Source organism: Meleagris gallopavo, chromosome 8 (genome assembly GCF_905368555.1).
Source record: "Meleagris gallopavo chromosome 8, MGAL_WU_HG_1.1, whole genome shotgun sequence".
Lineage (NCBI taxonomy): Eukaryota > Metazoa > Chordata > Aves > Galliformes > Phasianidae > Meleagris > Meleagris gallopavo.
In genome coordinates, this window is record NC_139411.1 from 23,365,134 (window position 1) to 23,382,964 (window position 17,831).

Genomic DNA, 17,831 nt, shown 5'->3' on the forward strand with positions numbered 1-17,831 from the left:
TTGTAGCTATCTGATGACATAGTTTAAAAACATAAAATAAAACAAGCCCAAACGACACTTTTCTTATGTATTGTATAAACATCAGGCTTACATTTGTGGCAGCTGAAGTTTATCAAACTGATCACAGGTTTGGATTGGGATTCTCCAGGCTAATTCCCAGATGCTGTCCCTGACTTCAGTTTCCCTCACTGTTCTCAAGAGGACATCTCAATACTGGCTTCAATCTTATCCTATGCAAAAAAAAACAAAACAACTTGACAAACATTTGTTGAAAATACAGGCTTGTTACAAATGAATTAAACCTAGGAAGCAGTCGTCTTTATTTGCATTTTCTTCCCATATTAGTTCTAAGTATACACATGGACACTGTGTTCTCAGTATTAAGATTTAAAATTTCCACCATGTCCCATTTAATCTTTAATTTCCTTGTTCACTGTTTTTACTCTCTCAACCCCTTCTAAAGCCAAATGGTAATTTTATTTGGCTGCACACCCATTAGAGAAAGTAGAAAACTTTAATAGCCAATACCCCAACTAGAACATTTGATAGGTAGACTGTGAGTTGTGAAAAAGCATTGATAAAATCTTATGAAAAGTTAGCTGTAGAACTGCAGTTAGACCACAAATGACAAAAACACAATCTTAACACTACAAACTACTACCACAGTGAAGTGCATTAGTAGTTCTCTTTTACTTAAAGACACTTTCATACAAAAGCAAAGTGGTTTCCCCATCACATAAAAACTTCTTTAGGAGGTGCGTTTTTGGATCTCCTGAGCATCATGGGCAGATACAAGAAGTATTTTTCTTTCTCAGTCACTCTCAGCTTAGGCTTTGCAAGGCAGTAACTGAGATGTTTGGAAAACCAAACACCTTGTAGGATGTTTATTGCTTGGAAAAAAAGAATGACATTGTCCAAAACCAGAGAACTGGAAAGCAGGACCTGCCATAAGCATGCTTTTCCCCTGTGGAGTGTTGGGCAGTGCCACTACCTGCTATGCTATTCAGGTAACTTCAGTCATCTATTTGGATCCATCAGATTGCAACAGCATCTGGGTGACAACCACGTTGTCCTGAATATTTTGATCTTTAAGACACACTAGTGGCCAATTCCTATGCTAGCATCTTGTTTTGAGCATGAAAAGAATTGGTCTTTTAGAAAAGACTTGCAGAACACAGGAACTGTTAAGGACAGTGACAGGAATGCAGAGGAAGAGCATATACATATTGCTGTGCTCCAGATAAATTTGTGCAGCTGTTTATGATAAACGTTCCCTTACTCCAATTTTTTCATGCCTTCATTTCCTCCCTTTCTTTCTATTTACAGAAAATAAATAGTACAAGTCCTTGCTTTCAATTACATGCAGCACCTGCTGCCTGTTCTGAAACAGATGTCTGAAGCATCATTAGGCAATTATTTCCTAGCCTTTTTCAGTGGGACTAATTTCAAACATCTTTTTGTTAAATCCTCCTCCCTCTGCTTCCTCTCTATTTCTCATCCTTTCCTACATTCAGAGTTCCAAGAAAAATTCCTCTCTGTATCAGTTTGTCAGTTTGCTCCTGTTCTGTTTGTTCTGGATCTGTACCACAGAAGAACAAAGAGGCTGTAACTACTCTGAACCAGGAATTAAGTTCAAGAGACAGTATTGGAGAAAAAAAAAAGACAAGGTGAGGGAAGAAAACAATAAGGGAGTATTAGTCAGCAGTGGAGGCAGCAGTTTCAGAACACCAGCTGGCTTGTAATGGTTCAGGTTTTGTGGACGTTACAGCAAAGAAGTTTTATGCACATGCAAGAACAACTCCTACACTCTCAATGTGAATGACTTAAGTTTTGGCAGTAGGAGAAAAAACGAACTCCAAGCACCCTTTTTCATTTCTTTACCACCTTGTATACTGGCAAGAAAGCACATTTTAAAATTGGGAAGGCCTGTAGGGCTTTCTGTGATGACTATTTTTGGGGAAGGCATTTGTGGGAACCAATCCCTCCCTCTTGTTTCCAAATATCACCATAGTACTTGGATGAGGTCTCCGCTACTGGGAGGAATCACAAACGTCCCAGCTCATAACAGACTTGCACATGCTTCATTTAATCACATTGACTGTTATGCAGAGGCATCTATTTGTGATTTCTCTTACCATTCTCCTAGCAGAGATAAGACAACTTTCTGCTCTGCTTTTCTTTATTATCTTTTTAATTTTCGCAAATTAAAGTAAGTAAATGTCTCAGCCTATCAAAGAAGTAGTTTAGCTGCAACTATTCCTCCAGTTGTTAAGAAAGACAAGCAGATGTTTGGGCCCATACATGCTCACACATTCACAGCTTGCTCATCCCAGGCTAAGCTGGCAGACAGCTCCAGTTCTAGCTTGTAGGAAGGAGTGCTCATTCTTCCAATCAATAACAAAAAGCAAGCTAAAACAAGTGCTGTAGGACATGTTGTGCCAGGTTAATTGGCACCACACTGTTTGGTGGTTCAGCACTTGTTGAAAATTGTTCCTTAAGGTTATTTCTTCCACTGGCAAATGCCAGGTTATGCTATGTTCAGGCAATCTTGTTAATCTGGGCCTATTTCAACTTGTAAGTTACTGTGGCTAAATTAGTATATTCTCCACTGTGCATTTAAAATATATTAGCAGGAACAGGCTGGTGGCATCCCTAACAATTCATTACACAACTCTCTACCTTGATAGAGATGCTGCAGTTTCCCATCACGCTCGTCTGCCTTGGGGAGACCTCTGCCAGCAAACTTCAGGAAAAAACAGTCCATTCAGTTCTATAAAGAGCACTGCAGATCAAGTAAACAAGTAGTTCTCACTGCAGAAGTAACAATTTTTTTTTCCTTGTGATCACCTTGTGTGTGATTTCTTTCTTATCGTATGACAATTTCTTCCTTCCCCTTACTGTTGGCACTCACTTGGCTCCCCTGTTCTATCAGTGCATCCACTTTCTAAAAATGTGCAAGACTGTAAGATCTTCAGGTTCTTCACGCCTGTTAACTCACCAACAGAGTACAAAATCACTTGGGACAGTGTGACAGAATTTGACAAATGCTCAGACAGCATAATTACATCAAACACAGAGTATAATGACAGTTTCTCATTTAAAAAATATCAGTCTAAAAGAGGAGACATTACCTAGAAGATGCACAAACTAAAAGTCTACATCAACTTGACAGAATACCTATATGATAAAATTTGCAGAAGGGCTTGAAAGTGTCAGGGGGAGGCAGATGACTTCTGCCACCTGGAAGAACAACTTGTACTTACTGCAGTTTGGGCAAGATACAGGTGTTTTAATGTTTAATTTTATTTGTTTCATACTTAGACAAAAGCAAGAACTCACACCTAGAAACCTTCAGGGTTTTCCTGAAATTGCAGTTTGTTCTTGCTGCAGCCTACATGGTGAAAGAAAGATCAAGGCTGAAGGAGATGATGTCTGCCTCTTCTGGTACCTGGACAAGCAGCAAAGCACAGCCTGCTGGAAACTGAATGGGCTGTGAACAACATCAGGTTGGTTAGTTGGAGGGATTACGCTGATACTTTCAGTTGCCAGCAGCTGACAAGTATATTTGAGTTAGGAAAGATAAAGGGAACAGAATGGGGAGGAATGGAGTTTGACCACAATCCGTGGTATAGAGATAAATGATGAGACTCCGAATAAAATGAAAGGCCTGAAAAATGACAATTAGAGGAGAGAGCGGAGAGCAGAAATAGGTGGAAAAAATTGGGGAGAAACCCTCTGTGCCTGAGAGGGCACATTGCTGGGAATTAAACCCAAGATTTCTGACTCAACGTTTTCCTGCTGCCAACCAACATCCACAAAAACATTTCTGTAAAACCAGGGCTCCTCCTAGAAGAGGGTAACTAATTATTATAACTACTCTTTTATCTCCTGCAGCTGAACTTTTGTTTGCTCACCAGTCTGCAGAGTTGGAACAGGAGAGATGGAGACTATGCTGAAAGAGCAATAAGAAACACAGTGCTACACTGAAAAAGGAAATTTCAAAATTCAGGTTGCCTGTGCTGTCTGAACTTGCTCCCTTTTCATTTAGAAGTATAAAATACTGGGGACATCTTTTCCCCAGTAAGCCCAGGATCAGCTTACTCTCAAAGTAAAGCAAATAGCCTTTACTTGACAAGCAGATTTTCAGTACTTTGTCTCACTTTCCACACAGCTCCATGACTTACTGGCTGCTCATTTATGAACTCTCATTCTGAATAACGAATTAGCAACTTCTCTGTACAGCATTCATTGCTGAAATAAGCAATTATAGACAGATCCACAAAAGTAACAGCTCAGGTTCATATAGCAAATCATTTTCATTTATTACTTAAAAAGAAAAGCTTCAGTTCTCAGGTAGTTTGCATACGTGCCCTCATGGGTACAAACATACTGTCCAAAGAATTGATAACAAGTTCAGAAATCATCTGGATTTCTACTTTCAGGAAGCCATCATTTGCACTAGAGGACCCCTAATGACTTAATGAGGGAACAGGATTCAGCAAAAGCATTCTATACAAATATGAATCAGGATACCGTAATTGCCTCATAGGACATGGAGATCAGAAAGACGTGACAGGCAAAGCAACATGCATGAAAGAGTCAGAGAAAGATAAAGCTGATAGTAAAAGCAGGATTAGAGCTAAATCATGCTCCAGCCTCTAGCCTTCATTCACACATTACCACTCAGCCACAGAGTTCTCTAACATTTCTCACCTGCAGATCTCAAGAGTTTTTAATGATTGGTGTTATCAAAAAACAGGGCTTGTGTCCTACAACATAGGGAACCATATTATCCACAATTTACAAAGAGGGAACTGAGGCATGAAGTTAACTATTTTTCCTCTCACGTAAGCAGATCTGAGGAACTGTAGGCAGAATTATGAACTGTAGGCAGAATTGTTCTGTCCTTTGTCTCCTCTCCAGAAAAACAGTCAGCTTGCATTCTGCCAGAATATTGAGATATTAAATATTAAGATTCTATGGTAATTTTTTTTCTAAGGAATTCCATTTCTATGGAAACACACATTTTTAAGGTAATGTAAAAATGCTGACTGCTTTTAAAACCTCCATTTTACTTACCTGCCTTTTACTGCCATAACTGTTTCTATGGAAACTAGAACTGGCCACGAAGCAGTCCAACATGAATTCTCACTTGTCAGTTTTACCTTAAAGTGCCACCTTCAAAGTCCTTTAATAAACCAGTAATGGCTGCATTGCCTAAAGAGTTTTCAAATTAAACAAAAAGAGAAAGCGTGCTTTCACTGAATGTTCCACACAATATTTTGTAGGTGTGGTCTAAATCTAAGAATTTTTTTTAACAGCGTGCATGATATGACTTTGGTTAAGGATATGATCTGTAAACAGAGAGACAGTTTATTAGCAGTAAAAGCCCTAGTGTGTGTAGTTCGACTTACATAAAGGTGACTTATACCAATATGGGTATGTCTAGACTGCTGTCACAGAAGCATACTGTAGAGATGCTGAGTAAACAGGTAAATCAGCCTAATGTGAGCTCTGTGCTCCCACAGCTAGCTGGGGTACTTCTGTGCAGGCATATGCATAGGGTATTCCCTCTAAGTGCAGGAGGGGGAATGTACTCAATCAGAGTAAGTGTTAGTCTGTGCTGGGTGGCTACTGAGGAGAAAATAAGGCACAACTATTCCACACTATTGTTCATAATTACAATCTGCATAACTTGAAACTAGGCCATTCTGTTAAGTTTTACCTCGACCTTTTCAGTCTTGTAAAAAACTGAAAACTCCCTTGCGTTCATTCATGTTATTTCCCTAATCCAAGTGAGAAAAATCCCTTCTTCCAGTTCTTGAGGAACAATTTCCAACAGAATACACCCTTTCAAGAGTTGAGTATTGCCAGCAAGGACCAGCTTAAAAACTTCAAAGGAAAGGTTCTTTCCAGAGTGACTGATCTGTCTTTCCTGAGAAAAGCTCCTCACTCTTCATCTCTAAGGCTTCAAAGTTATCAGTGCTTTTAAATCACACAGAGGCAGGACAGACAGGGCACACTTTTTGTCTGCATTAATCTATGGTGCTTAGAAAATAGGAGGTCAGGAGTTTCAGGCAGATTTCATATATAGAAATACGTTCAGGTCCATATTAAGATCTGACTAGAAGATACCTAACTCTAAGTACAGCAGTTAACGCTGGGAGTAGTGGCAGCTTGCAGGGAAACCAGATATTAAGCTCTGCAGCAAGCAGGGAAATGACAGTGAAGTAACTCACAGTTTTCCACTATGAACACATACACCATCTCTACAAAGCTGGGGTTTTCCACAGGTCTCTGAATGCAAATGCCAAATAATTCATCACTCCTTTCTCTTAGTCTCACTGAAGCCATGGCTTGGAATGAGGCATATAATATAAAAACAAAGCAGAAACCTGGCACACGAGGCTACTCACTGGCTTTCCTCATGCATTCAGTTTATTTTTCCCTGCTATGTCAACCCTTATAGGGCTTCACAACTACATCTGCCTCCTGGAAGCCTGCTGTTTCAACTGTTACAGGGAAGGTGCTGAGCAGAAAGAAGGAATATATTCTTCCCTTCCCACTTTTCTCAAATTAATAATGGTATCGTCTCCACACTATTAAACGGATGACTTAGATGATCCCCTGCAGCAAGAAGCCCTCCAAGCACAGATGCTGAACAGCTCCAGGTTTTGAACAGTGGCACATAACAGAGTTCTGATTATTCCAGGTCAAATGTCTCGCATGGCAACCTTTTTCAGGCCAACATTACTTCATTCATGTCTTCTGTTCTGCTGCAAGCAAGGATATGGATAGCATTTTTCCTGAAAGCAACAAGGAAGAAGACAAAAGGCAATGGGAAGCATGGAGATCACAGTGAGTCTTGCTTGCTTTCATACTTTCTGCTTCAAAACACTAATTTTTTGCTTGTATTTTGTGATATACAAAGCAATTTAAAAATAAACAAAGACATTGATTTTGAAAACTTCTGGTCTGTACATAATCCAAAACAACATGCATCAGTAGTGCACATGGTAGCCAGGGGAATCCAGACAAGCTTTACAAGAAGTGGGGGATGCTGCAGAATGGGGAAGGGGTGCAGTTCCTCATTCCTGAAAATTACTTTTCAGAGGAAGGTGGGTCTATTTTAGTAGTGACAAAGCTATGCACATTCAGGAATACACACATATATATACACACATGGGTGTGCCAACATTACCAGGAAGAACAGGTAACCTTTAGATTGTTTGCTTACAGGTGCTTTTCCTATTGTAAAGTATTTATAAAAAGAACAGCTATCACTGTAAGGAAGGATCACAGCATCAGTCTTTAAGTCAGAAAGATGAGTCCTGGTGTGACCACTGCTGCAAACAGTACTCTTTAGCAGTGACTTCTCTTTAAGGCTCACTGGATGTAGATGTGAGAAAGGCCAGGTCACATCTCACTGCTAATCAGGGAAGCACATGCAGGCAGAAGGCCTGTGGTCTCTTCCAGCTCCCCTGCTATAGAAGGGTGTCCAGAATTAGTTAGATACAACATTCCCCAGTAACAATGAGGAAGTCAGCAAGAATATTAAAACAAATATTGGGACAACTTCTCAGAAGCTGGACAAAACTTGCAGTTACAGAAGCGGCTCTTTTTTGCCCCCACTGAGAGCACAGTAGGTAATAGCTTTTAACTGCCAGAGTTCTGTTTGAGACATTCCTTATTCTTTTTACTTTACCCTGACTGGACAAGAACTAATGCATCTTATCTTCCCTCTTTAAAATGCCATATAATATCCATCCATAGTGCTGACAATATCGCTGTTGCTCTCCAGCAGTTCCAAAACACGTTGAATCACCACTTCAGCCAGATTGGGATTGTAACTCTGCCGAACACAACGCAGGACATGAAGAAAATGGCAGCCTTTTTCAGCATCTGCAGGAAAAAAAAAGAGAAAAACATAGCCAAGCATGAAGGAGAGACCTTGGCCTAACTGCCTCCTTTTAAATATCATAATCCAAATAAATATTATAATCCAAATAAGTTGGGAAAAGCCAACAAACAAACAAAAAATGGCACGAGATGCATGTATTCAGAAGAAAGAGATAGAGTCTGTGCCAGCAGTTCTCCAATCACCAAACATCCCTACAGATCTCACTAGGAGGTGTCAGGGCAGTAACACTCATCATGAGTGTGAATGACAGCTAATATATGGAGCTCATATAATACAACATGACAATGAGGATAACTTCAGGGGCACCTCCAGAGCCCTTCTATGCAAACCACCTACTTTCTGCAACTGCAGTTCATCACAGAATCATAGAATTGTTTGAGTTGGAATGGACCTTACAGGCCACCAAGTCCAACTCCCCTACAGCAAACAGGGACACTGACAGCTAGATTATGAACAGAAGAAACCAGATACAAAGTTCTTTTGCCCATATCCAGTATTAAAAACATTTAGAACAGAAGGCAGGCCTATGGCCAGATGTGACTGCTTTCCCAATGCTGGCATCTTGTGGAAGAACTGTCACAGTGCAACCTTCATTCAACTAGAGATGCAATCCCATTCATACACTTCACACTTCTCAAACAATTGCTGGAGTAGAAAGTCACAGAATTTCTCAAATTTATCTCATTTTAAGAGGAACAAACCCTGAAAAATGTACATCAGAACAGAAATATATCAAAATACAAGAGATTTTTTTCTCCTCCATGGCTAACAATGGAAGAAAAAAATGTTACCATAAATGAAGCACATTAGCACAAGTGATTTTCCTTCAACTTACTCCACAGCTCATAAGGTAAATTGGACAAAGACACTGAGAAATTTGCACAGAGGTCTGGGATCAGGGAGATTCCTGTCCTTTGTTTTTGCTGCTTTTGTTTTTATTTTAGCCAATTCCTACCTGAGAATTGGCTAAGCCCCAAAACTGCCTTGGAAGCTGCCTAGAAAAGTCACTGGTAAATAGGAGGAGCTGCTCAGTACAGGTAAATACACAGCTCAGCCCAACTCCTATTAGACTATGGTTCAAGCAAGGATATTTCTTTAGAAGTCAGTGGCACAGCATGATGAAAGACCTTTGTGGCTGCTAACCAAAAACACATTCACCACCCTAGGATGGATAAGGACAGAGAACAGAACAACGCACCTACCCACTCTTAGTGACTGCTGATACAAACAAAGTGGGTACCTGCATTTTGCATTAGTCACAGGTTTGTCATAAGAAAGTCAGCATGCCCATCCCTGATCTACAGTACATAAATTTCAGTCTTGAATTAGTGACTCAGGTATTACCCAACAGTATAATGCATCTTTTGTTCTAAACGCTGGCAGAAAATAGCATTTCAGGGTAGTTGCAGGTATGTACAATAATTAAAGTAGCCCAGATACATGCCTAGGCATCAAATGAAATTTAATAGAATACACACTTTGCAGTGACGTTCCTCTTTCATTGACATGGAGTTTGTCTTTTGTCCAGGTAATTCAGGCTACGATTAACTGTCTTGCCTACTAGAATCTGAAGGGATAGAGTTACAGAGTAACTTCCACTTGCTGCATTTAAGCCTAAAAACAGAGTAAAGGAATTAAGAAAAGAAACAAGTCTGAATTAAGTCTACCATTTTGCAGCTCAGTCTGAAGTTCAATTGTACTGCCACATTTTTCTGACTGTCTTTAAGACTCTAGATAGACCCAGAGTGGACTCACATAAGTGAACTTCAAATTAGGCTGTTTAGAATTAGAATTACAACCAAGGGCTATCATGCTGGCATACTGAAAATCAAGGTTTGTGGAGCTCGGACTAGTCACACTAGGACTTTTTATTTGTACAACAGTTCCAGGTAGCTGGGTTGGTTCTGAAAAATGCATCAGAAAAAAAATTATTGGGGTGAAGCAGTGCCTTGAAAGCAAGCAGAGAATTAGTTGACCTGGATAGACAACTTTGGCTTATCATACAAAAAACAGTCTTGCCGTCACGGAAGGTTAGTGTTGTTCTTGAAAAATGGGTTAGAATTTCTTGCAGCAAACAAGGAAGCATTATCACACTTGAGGTTTTATCACATTCATATTTTCTCACTACGAGCCTCCTCACTATGCTTGCCAACCACCCAGCAGAGGGGGCCCAACAGTCACATTGATCTGCACTGCTGCAGCAATGCCCAGAGAACCCTTTTGGTTTTGACTGAAGCTTTTTGGTTTCCCTTCTCAAAATCCTTTGTTACCAGAAACCAGAACACTGAAATGACCCTTCTGAAAACCAGCAGAGAAAGAGACTGACTTGGGAATTGTGCTCTCTACAACAGGAAACTAAACAGATGGAAAGCTTCAAGAAAAACAGGAGGCTTTGCAAAGCAACTGCTATTATTTTTCTGCTCAGTATGAAAGATGACTCCGAGAACTAAAAGCTCTGCAAAGTTTTTTCTGTGACCCAACTACCAGTTTCTGTTTGCTGCTGGCTGGCCGAAATAACTTTTCCACCTATGACAGAGAACTGAGAATACTTTACCACTATGATAATGCATATCCAGCAGTCACTCACTGCCCTGTGTCAGTTGTATGCATGTTCTGGGTCTCTATATAGTGGGCCAATTACAAAAAAAAGATGTTTCCAAGAGAACTGCCTGATGCGTAAAATGGATGGAAGAATGATTTGCCTTTTACAGAGGAGGTATTTGTATTTGTTAATTGGATAAAAGATAAAAAAAACAATATGACATGGCAATATCCTCAGGCAAATGAGACCCATCTTTACCTGCTTGCCCAGTAGCATCTACTTCCATCATCCCCAGAGATACAAAACTTCTGCTTCCATCTATAAACCACATCTACAACCGCACCACTGCTTAATGCAGCCAGCTGAAAACTCAAGTCATTTCACTTCACTAATCCTTTTTTCTCTCTACAGGATAACCATCATCAATCAGGTCCTACACACACCATTGTAATTATGATGGCAATTTAATATTATATCTTATATTCTAGTCAGTCATTTACTCTTTTGTACATTCTCACCCACAAACAGCTACACCTTAGCAGCAAAAGATCCCTGCTGACACATTCTACCCAATGAATTGAGACAATTCTCTGAATCAATCTGTACCTGTAATAAGCAGATAATCAAGCCAAGCACCAGCTACTGCTATGGCAATTAGACACAGTAAGGAACAGGGATCACTCTGAAACCAGACAAGCTACATGACATAAAAGAAGTGGATTGGTTTTTTTTTTTTTTTTTAACATTGAAATACGTACCTCTAAAGAACAACCACCTGAGCTCTTGCACTTGCTTAGAAACTTACAGAAAATATCCTACTGACATACGTGAATTTTATTGTTGACTTAATGGAGGCTGTCTATACTGCCACTTTTCTGTCAGCTCCCATAGAAAAACTGAAGCAGAAAGATTTGCTACCTACCCAAAGTGCAAAGCAACTGCTAGTAGGTGCTGACCTAACTTCCTTATATTTGTTTCCTCCCCAAATCTGTATATTTTCAAAAGATACAGATTTAAGATAATGGCCGCTTACTTCAGATGTGACAAGTTTGCTTCCTTCTAGGCACATGCTCTCTCACTCTGCTTACAGGAAGCTGCAGCCACACTTCTAATTTGCACTTACAGGAGCAAATTAGCTTCAAGTTCAAGGGTAAAGACAATAAGCAAACCAAATCTTGCATCAGGAGAGTTTGTCATCAACATATCACCAACTGCTCATCAGAGCCCCTAAAGCACCAGTACTCACGCCTGGGTTTTTGACAGTCTTCTTTAATCACATCAAGGGTCACTTTAAGCAGCTCTTTATCGTGGTCGGTCACCTGGAGGAAAAAATAGACTGCTATACATTGCCAGTTTATTTCACAGTAGACAGCATCAATATTAAAAAGGAATCCAAGGTTCTGATGTATTCTAAAAACTTACATCATCATAACTACAGTCTGCATGATACGCTGCCTCCAAGATTAATAATGAATGTTAAATTTTCAATTACCTTTCTTAGCAATGTTAGCAGCATTCAAGAGTTAGGAGAAGAGAATGAAATACTAGAATTCAACCCAAAAGAAGGGAGCTGACTCAAGGCAGCAGAATCCCAAGTTTCAACCTAACCCCAATAAAAAGACCTCTCCCGGTCTTCATTGTGCTCTACTGCATCAGCACACAGTTCAGTAACCCAGTAAACACTGACTGCACCTAGAAGAGCAGGAGAGCTGAAGAATGGTATTGATCTACAAAAAAAAAAAACAACCCAAAACAGCTCAGTGAGCGATATGGGGTAAAAACAACAGTGAAGAAAGCTGCAGACGAGGCTGATAAATATACATACAGCTTCTCTTTCTGAAATATTTCTACCTTAAAGCTATAAAATTGATACCATTGAAAAAGTTAGCAGTCTCTGCTCAATTCCTTACATGGTAGTACAAGTCCTTGGAGGTACTGGGTTTCTGGAAAACCACTCCTTTTTCTTGTAGTTTCTTTATTGCTTCCTTGAAAACACTGTGAATCCTTTTGGAGCTGGATTCACTTCCTGAATTCACCTGGATGGGAAGATAGGAGTGAAGCAGATGGTGAGAACTCTCAGCCCTACTGAAGCTGACAGTAACAGCTTCTGAAGACTTCAAGAGCAAATGAACTTTTGTTGTGATTTTATTATGCATTTTTATTCATTTGAAAATTCAGAAATCTTTTCTGTTACATACGAACTAACCAACACCTCAGGCTTGAAAAGAAAAAAAAAAAAAACAAACAATAACCCAGAAGCTGTACTGTTCTAAAGAAACCAGAAATCTTTAACTGCCTTCTTTGTATTTAGCAACTATTTAATTACATACTGAGAGTTCTTTTCTTTTGGAATAGACACATGATGCTTACAGAGAATTCAACTGTTAAGCTGATCAACTTTGATGATATTCAGACTTTTCCTGTAATAAAGGGATATGGGAAGAAGCCAGGAAGACCAGTGCTTTGTAAGGTGATATTGAGGAGGAATCCAAGTGCTGCAGATTCAATCTCCATCTCCTGATATGAAAATGTGGCAGTGTCCAAGGAAAACAAAAAAACTGGTAATGGCAATATTTATTTCTTGTCCCTTGGACTCCAATTATTTATTTATTTATTTAACATATATTCTGGTCTTGCTTTTAAGAACTTCTCCATAGTTCCAATGAAATGAAAAGAGAAAGCACATGCAAGAAATTAAAGCAGGTATATAAGATAAGGAAAGAAAAGATATAGTTTATAAGGCAAGTGAGAAAACGAGTTTCTTGTGAAAGAACAACGTGCCTGGAAGCCTGTAACTGCGGAGGCTATTAGAAGAAAGGGCTCAGTACAGTGCTAAAAGGGTAGGAAGGAAGAAATGAGGGGAAAAAAATAGGGAAAAGCAGGGTTTGTTTGAAAGCAGAGCTAAAAGAGTGGGATGACAGAAAGGGAACTGGAAGAAAATGAATCAATGGTGGAGAAAAGACTGTACAGGTAGATAAGAGTAAGATCATAAGTTTACTCTTTTCCATCTCTATCAGCCTTACTGTATCTTTCAACCTCACATTTACCTACAAAGCCTGCTTCAGTTCCTCATTTGCTGTTTCCACATCTGCTGGGTACACACTGTGCTCCCTGTGATTTCCTTCAAGAAGACAGCTAAACTGTTTCCCACAAACAAACGTGATGAATGGAACCAGACCACACCAGAGCAACCAAAGCAAGATTTGCCAAGCCATGTTTTCAGCTGTTACCATAGATGCTCCCATTCTGACTTGAAGACAAGTATCAGATATCACATATCCTACTTCATTCAGCAGGGCAACTCAAAGAAATCTTGGGAGTGAAATAGGCAACCATCGTGCACCAGTATGAATTCACATGGACATATGGTAACACACACATTAGTAATGTAAGAATATCTTTTCACAAAACATTACTTTCATCCATTTGTAAGTCTTGAGTGAAACTCAGACTACCTCTAAGACTGGGAGCTGATGCTTCTAGCCAGGAACAGTTCACAGATCCAATGAGGCATGAGCACACTCCACATTTTTCTCCATGCCCTTCCCCTCAATGTTTCAACAGGCCATAATCACAGCTCTCTTTTTTTCCTTCCTCTCTCTGTGCCCTACAGCAGCTAACTATCTTTTTTCCTCTGAAACTCTTTGCCAAAAATAATTACCTAATAGTTCGAGATATTTAACACAGAACAATGGCTATTATTCTCAGTCTTTATTGGCTTCAAGTTTTCTCCTGTTACAGAATTCAGTGTCTGAATATTTGTCCCCCTAGGCACCACAGCTATATCGGTTTGTGCAACAACAAACACTGCTTTCAACGACAAACTTGACCTTACATTTGGACATCATTCCAGTCACACCATTAATACTGCTATAATATTTCTCTTCATAATGCCTCCTACAATGAACTGAAGAAATAAACATTAAATGTGGTAGGAAGGGGTTTTGTTTGCAAATGTTTTTTTTGTTTGTTTTTTTGTTTTTTTTTTTTTTTTTACAAATGAAGAGTGAATATTTTCTCATAGAAAAGCACACTCATACCTAAATTTGATAGACTTTGCCTCTAACAGATGCAGGAATAAATCTTTAAAAATTTAAGAAACTGCTTGCAAAGCAACCACCTCAAGATTGATCAATTTTTAATGTGAAAGCAAACATTTGAGAAGAAAAAAAAAAGATAAAAATATCTCCAAAGAAGCATGATAATTACTCAGTTTGGCTTAACAGTGAGATCCCGTCAGAAAAGGGAGATAATTAAAAACAGACTCTGTGTGAACTGACACACAGCTCTGCCTGGATGGATACTGAAACAGAATCACTGAGAGCGGAAGTCAAGAGATTGACAGAGAGAAAGCAGAGAGGCACGCTTGAGAGTGAGAAAATAAGCAAGCAGCTGCTATATCTCAGCATTCCCCCAAACATGTGAGTCCAAGGGAACAGGCTCAAGGGGAGAACGACTGCTGCCAAAAAACAAACAAGGGCTCTTGCCCTCTTTAGGGGCTTTAACAGTATCCTAAGATGGAAGAAGTTATTTTTCTCTAGCATGGACTAGAGTGCACTTCTACCTCTCTTATCTCTCTGAGTAAATCAACAATTTAACAGTTTCTTTGTGCACACAACCTAGAATTCCTTAATCTGTTCTTTTGTTCACCCCAAAAAATCTCCAACTTCTCATCCTGCCCATTCAAAAGTCAACAGCATGTCTCCTTAATTCCTTGTCACTTTCTTTTATACCAAACCAGGCCCTCATTTCTTCTGAGCTTGCACTGTCCCCCGAGAGGCAACGTACACTGACGCTTGACTGCTGAGCAGAGGTCTAGAGGAGGTTGGACACAGTGCCATACACAGACAAAAGAAATCTGAGACGATGAAATCCTAGCTGATTTCACATTCCTGCTTTTATTTCAGGAGATTGAAAAACGCTTGCATTTCAACAGTTATAAAAACTTGTCTTTTGTTGTTAAAGTAGTTCCTTCTGAGTCACAGCTTGTTAACTATCGCTTTACTTTTATGAAGCTTTTCATCCAAGAAAATTCAAAGCATTTTCAGGTATTAAGTAGTTTAACTGCTGATCCTAAGCAATAGCAAGATTTGAATCTGGATTTTGAATTAACCCCTCGCAATGTTCACACACCATCTTTCAAAACATCTCCCCTCTGGCAAAGCTAAAGTTTCAGAAAGCACAGTTCAAGGTTCTCTGAAGTGCTGACAGCAGCTGTTCCCCCCAGCTCTCCCAGATCAGATTCTTTCTAAAAATGAAGCTGTACATTCAAACACAGGAGCACCCTAAAATCATTCACCACCTTTGTAAAGTGCACCTTCTTCCCTTTATCCCCCAGCTATTGAATGATGATTTTACCATCCAGAGCTTCCCTCCCAGGGCCAGCCAGGAAACATGCAGCAAAGCCAACAGAATGCATGTCTCCAGAATTAAACTGGTATTTCAACCCACATATTCTAGTTGGTGGCCTCGCTTAGTTTAGTGGACTGGTGCTGTGCAACCAATTATTCCCTTGACAGCAAAGTAAACTTCCTGTACAATCAATAATTGGTCAGAGAATGAGGTGGTACAGGAATTAGGTTGAATGCTGAAAGTATATAATTGGCTCTTTATGAATCACGACACACCCTGATTGTGTTAAAGTTTCCTGGTATAACCACACCACTGTGATACTACTAATAGAAACCGTGCTTTGCAATTTCTCTTTAAGCCTTAGTTTAGACAGGTGACAATTTTAGTGACAGTGATGATAGTGGTTCCGGACGTGTCAGTACTGAAGTCCTATAATAAATAAGCTTTGCTATGTTTAAAGTAGCAGTGAGTCTTCCTCTAAAAGCAAGAAGACAAGCGCTGACATCCAGAACGTATAAAACAAGGCACTGTGTTATACCTACAGTATAGTGTGCATGGCCATAGTAAGCATAAATAATGCAGTAAAACTCCTTGCTTCAACTACCTGTCATTGCTGACCTTGAGATAACATTCAAACCAAAAGAAGCGCAAAGAGCAGAGTTTGGAAAACACAACCAAGTTCAAGCTAGTGACATGCATGAAGTGGAATGATAGTACTAAAATAGCTTATGCGTGGAAGAAGTAAGAAAGAAAGGTTAATCAAGACTGGCTGGCTGCAAATTGAATCTATTCTCATTCAGAAACTGCACATATCAAGCTCACATGAACAGATTTACTTTTTTTTTCCTGAAAAGAACAAAAAATTAATTGCCTAAGTCCAGCAAGGGAAGGCTAACACTTAGAAATAGAAGGGGTACTGGTTATTGAAATAAAGCTTCACTATTTTATTTACTACAAAATGGCATAACATAACTTCATTCTACACTAGCAGCACCCTTTATCCATTTGGTTTAAGAGAGATGCAAAACTGAAGACTACAGAGGGAAGGAAGGGAAGGAAGAAGGATAGAAATCAGATTTCCCTCTTATTTTTTGTGAATCAAACTGGGTACTTGACCCTTTGCCAATTGAGGGAAGTAACACTTTCAAGAGACTGAGCAGAGGAACAACAAAATACATTTCAAGAGCATTACTAGGAGCACTCTTAAGGCATTCAGGTCACTTGACAACTGAATGTTGTTTCTTATGCAAAGAGATATAAGCCTCTTTGCAAGGAATTAATACTAAAGGGCAATGGGGAGAACTGCAATTTCTAAATAAGCATCTGTGTGCCCAAATTCCTGGGACATACACTCACGCTTTTGCATCAGGGTCAGGAGCAACAGCTATTAATTACTATGACAGTTCCTCATGACTATTAGCAATGCTGATGCTGGAGGAGGAGGGTTGTGCCTTTATGTTTGCTCTGCACCAGTTCCTACTTAGAATGGCTTTGCAAGTCTTTCATCTTAATCTTTCTATAAATGCTAAAACTTCAGAGATGGACATTTCCAGCATCAGTTACAATGAGCACAACTTCCTTATATGCACAGACTTTGAGAACTCTTTAATATTGTTCCAGCTGGTTTAAAAAAATACCCTGTCCCATTCTGGATATTTTAGTAACAAATTTTTCCTGTCACAAATCCTACAAATTCCTGTCCTTGTTTATATCCACAATTGCTTTAAAGCAAACAACAAAAAATGCCCTTAAAAATTAAAGAAACAGTTATCAAGAAGCAGTTATCAGAAACAGTTCATCGAGGCAAACAAGAATAGAGATTGTTTTCATTATTATTTAACCTCATCTGCAATGGACTGGCCTTTGTTGTTTATTTTTAAGAATTAAACAAGCATTATCTATTAACATAACACAACACTTATGTCTTTACAACGTATGTCAAAATCAGGCTCTGAAATGACTGCCATTCTGTATTTCTCTACAGAAAACCAGAAAGTAAACAAGTGAGTCACAGTA

The 17,831-nt window shown here is 39.3% G+C and overlaps 1 protein-coding gene across 6 annotated transcripts in view; it reads right to left on the reverse strand.

The window, feature by feature from the left end:
- Positions 1-296: 296 nt before the first annotated feature.
- Positions 297-17,831, reverse strand: part of STN1 (STN1 subunit of CST complex) — a 45,284-nt gene continuing 27,749 nt past the window's right edge. For all 6 annotated transcript variants that reach the window (XM_010714672.4, XM_010714670.4, XM_085229186.1 and 3 more), the window contains exons 8-10: positions 12,374-12,499; positions 11,710-11,782; positions 297-7,902 (exon numbers count right to left, since the gene is read on the reverse strand). In XM_010714672.4, coding sequence (XP_010712974.2) covers positions 7,745-7,902; positions 11,710-11,782; positions 12,374-12,499 — 357 coding nt within the window. In that variant the 3' untranslated portion in view covers positions 297-7,744. The remainder of the gene's footprint in view (positions 7,903-11,709; positions 11,783-12,373; positions 12,500-17,831) is intronic.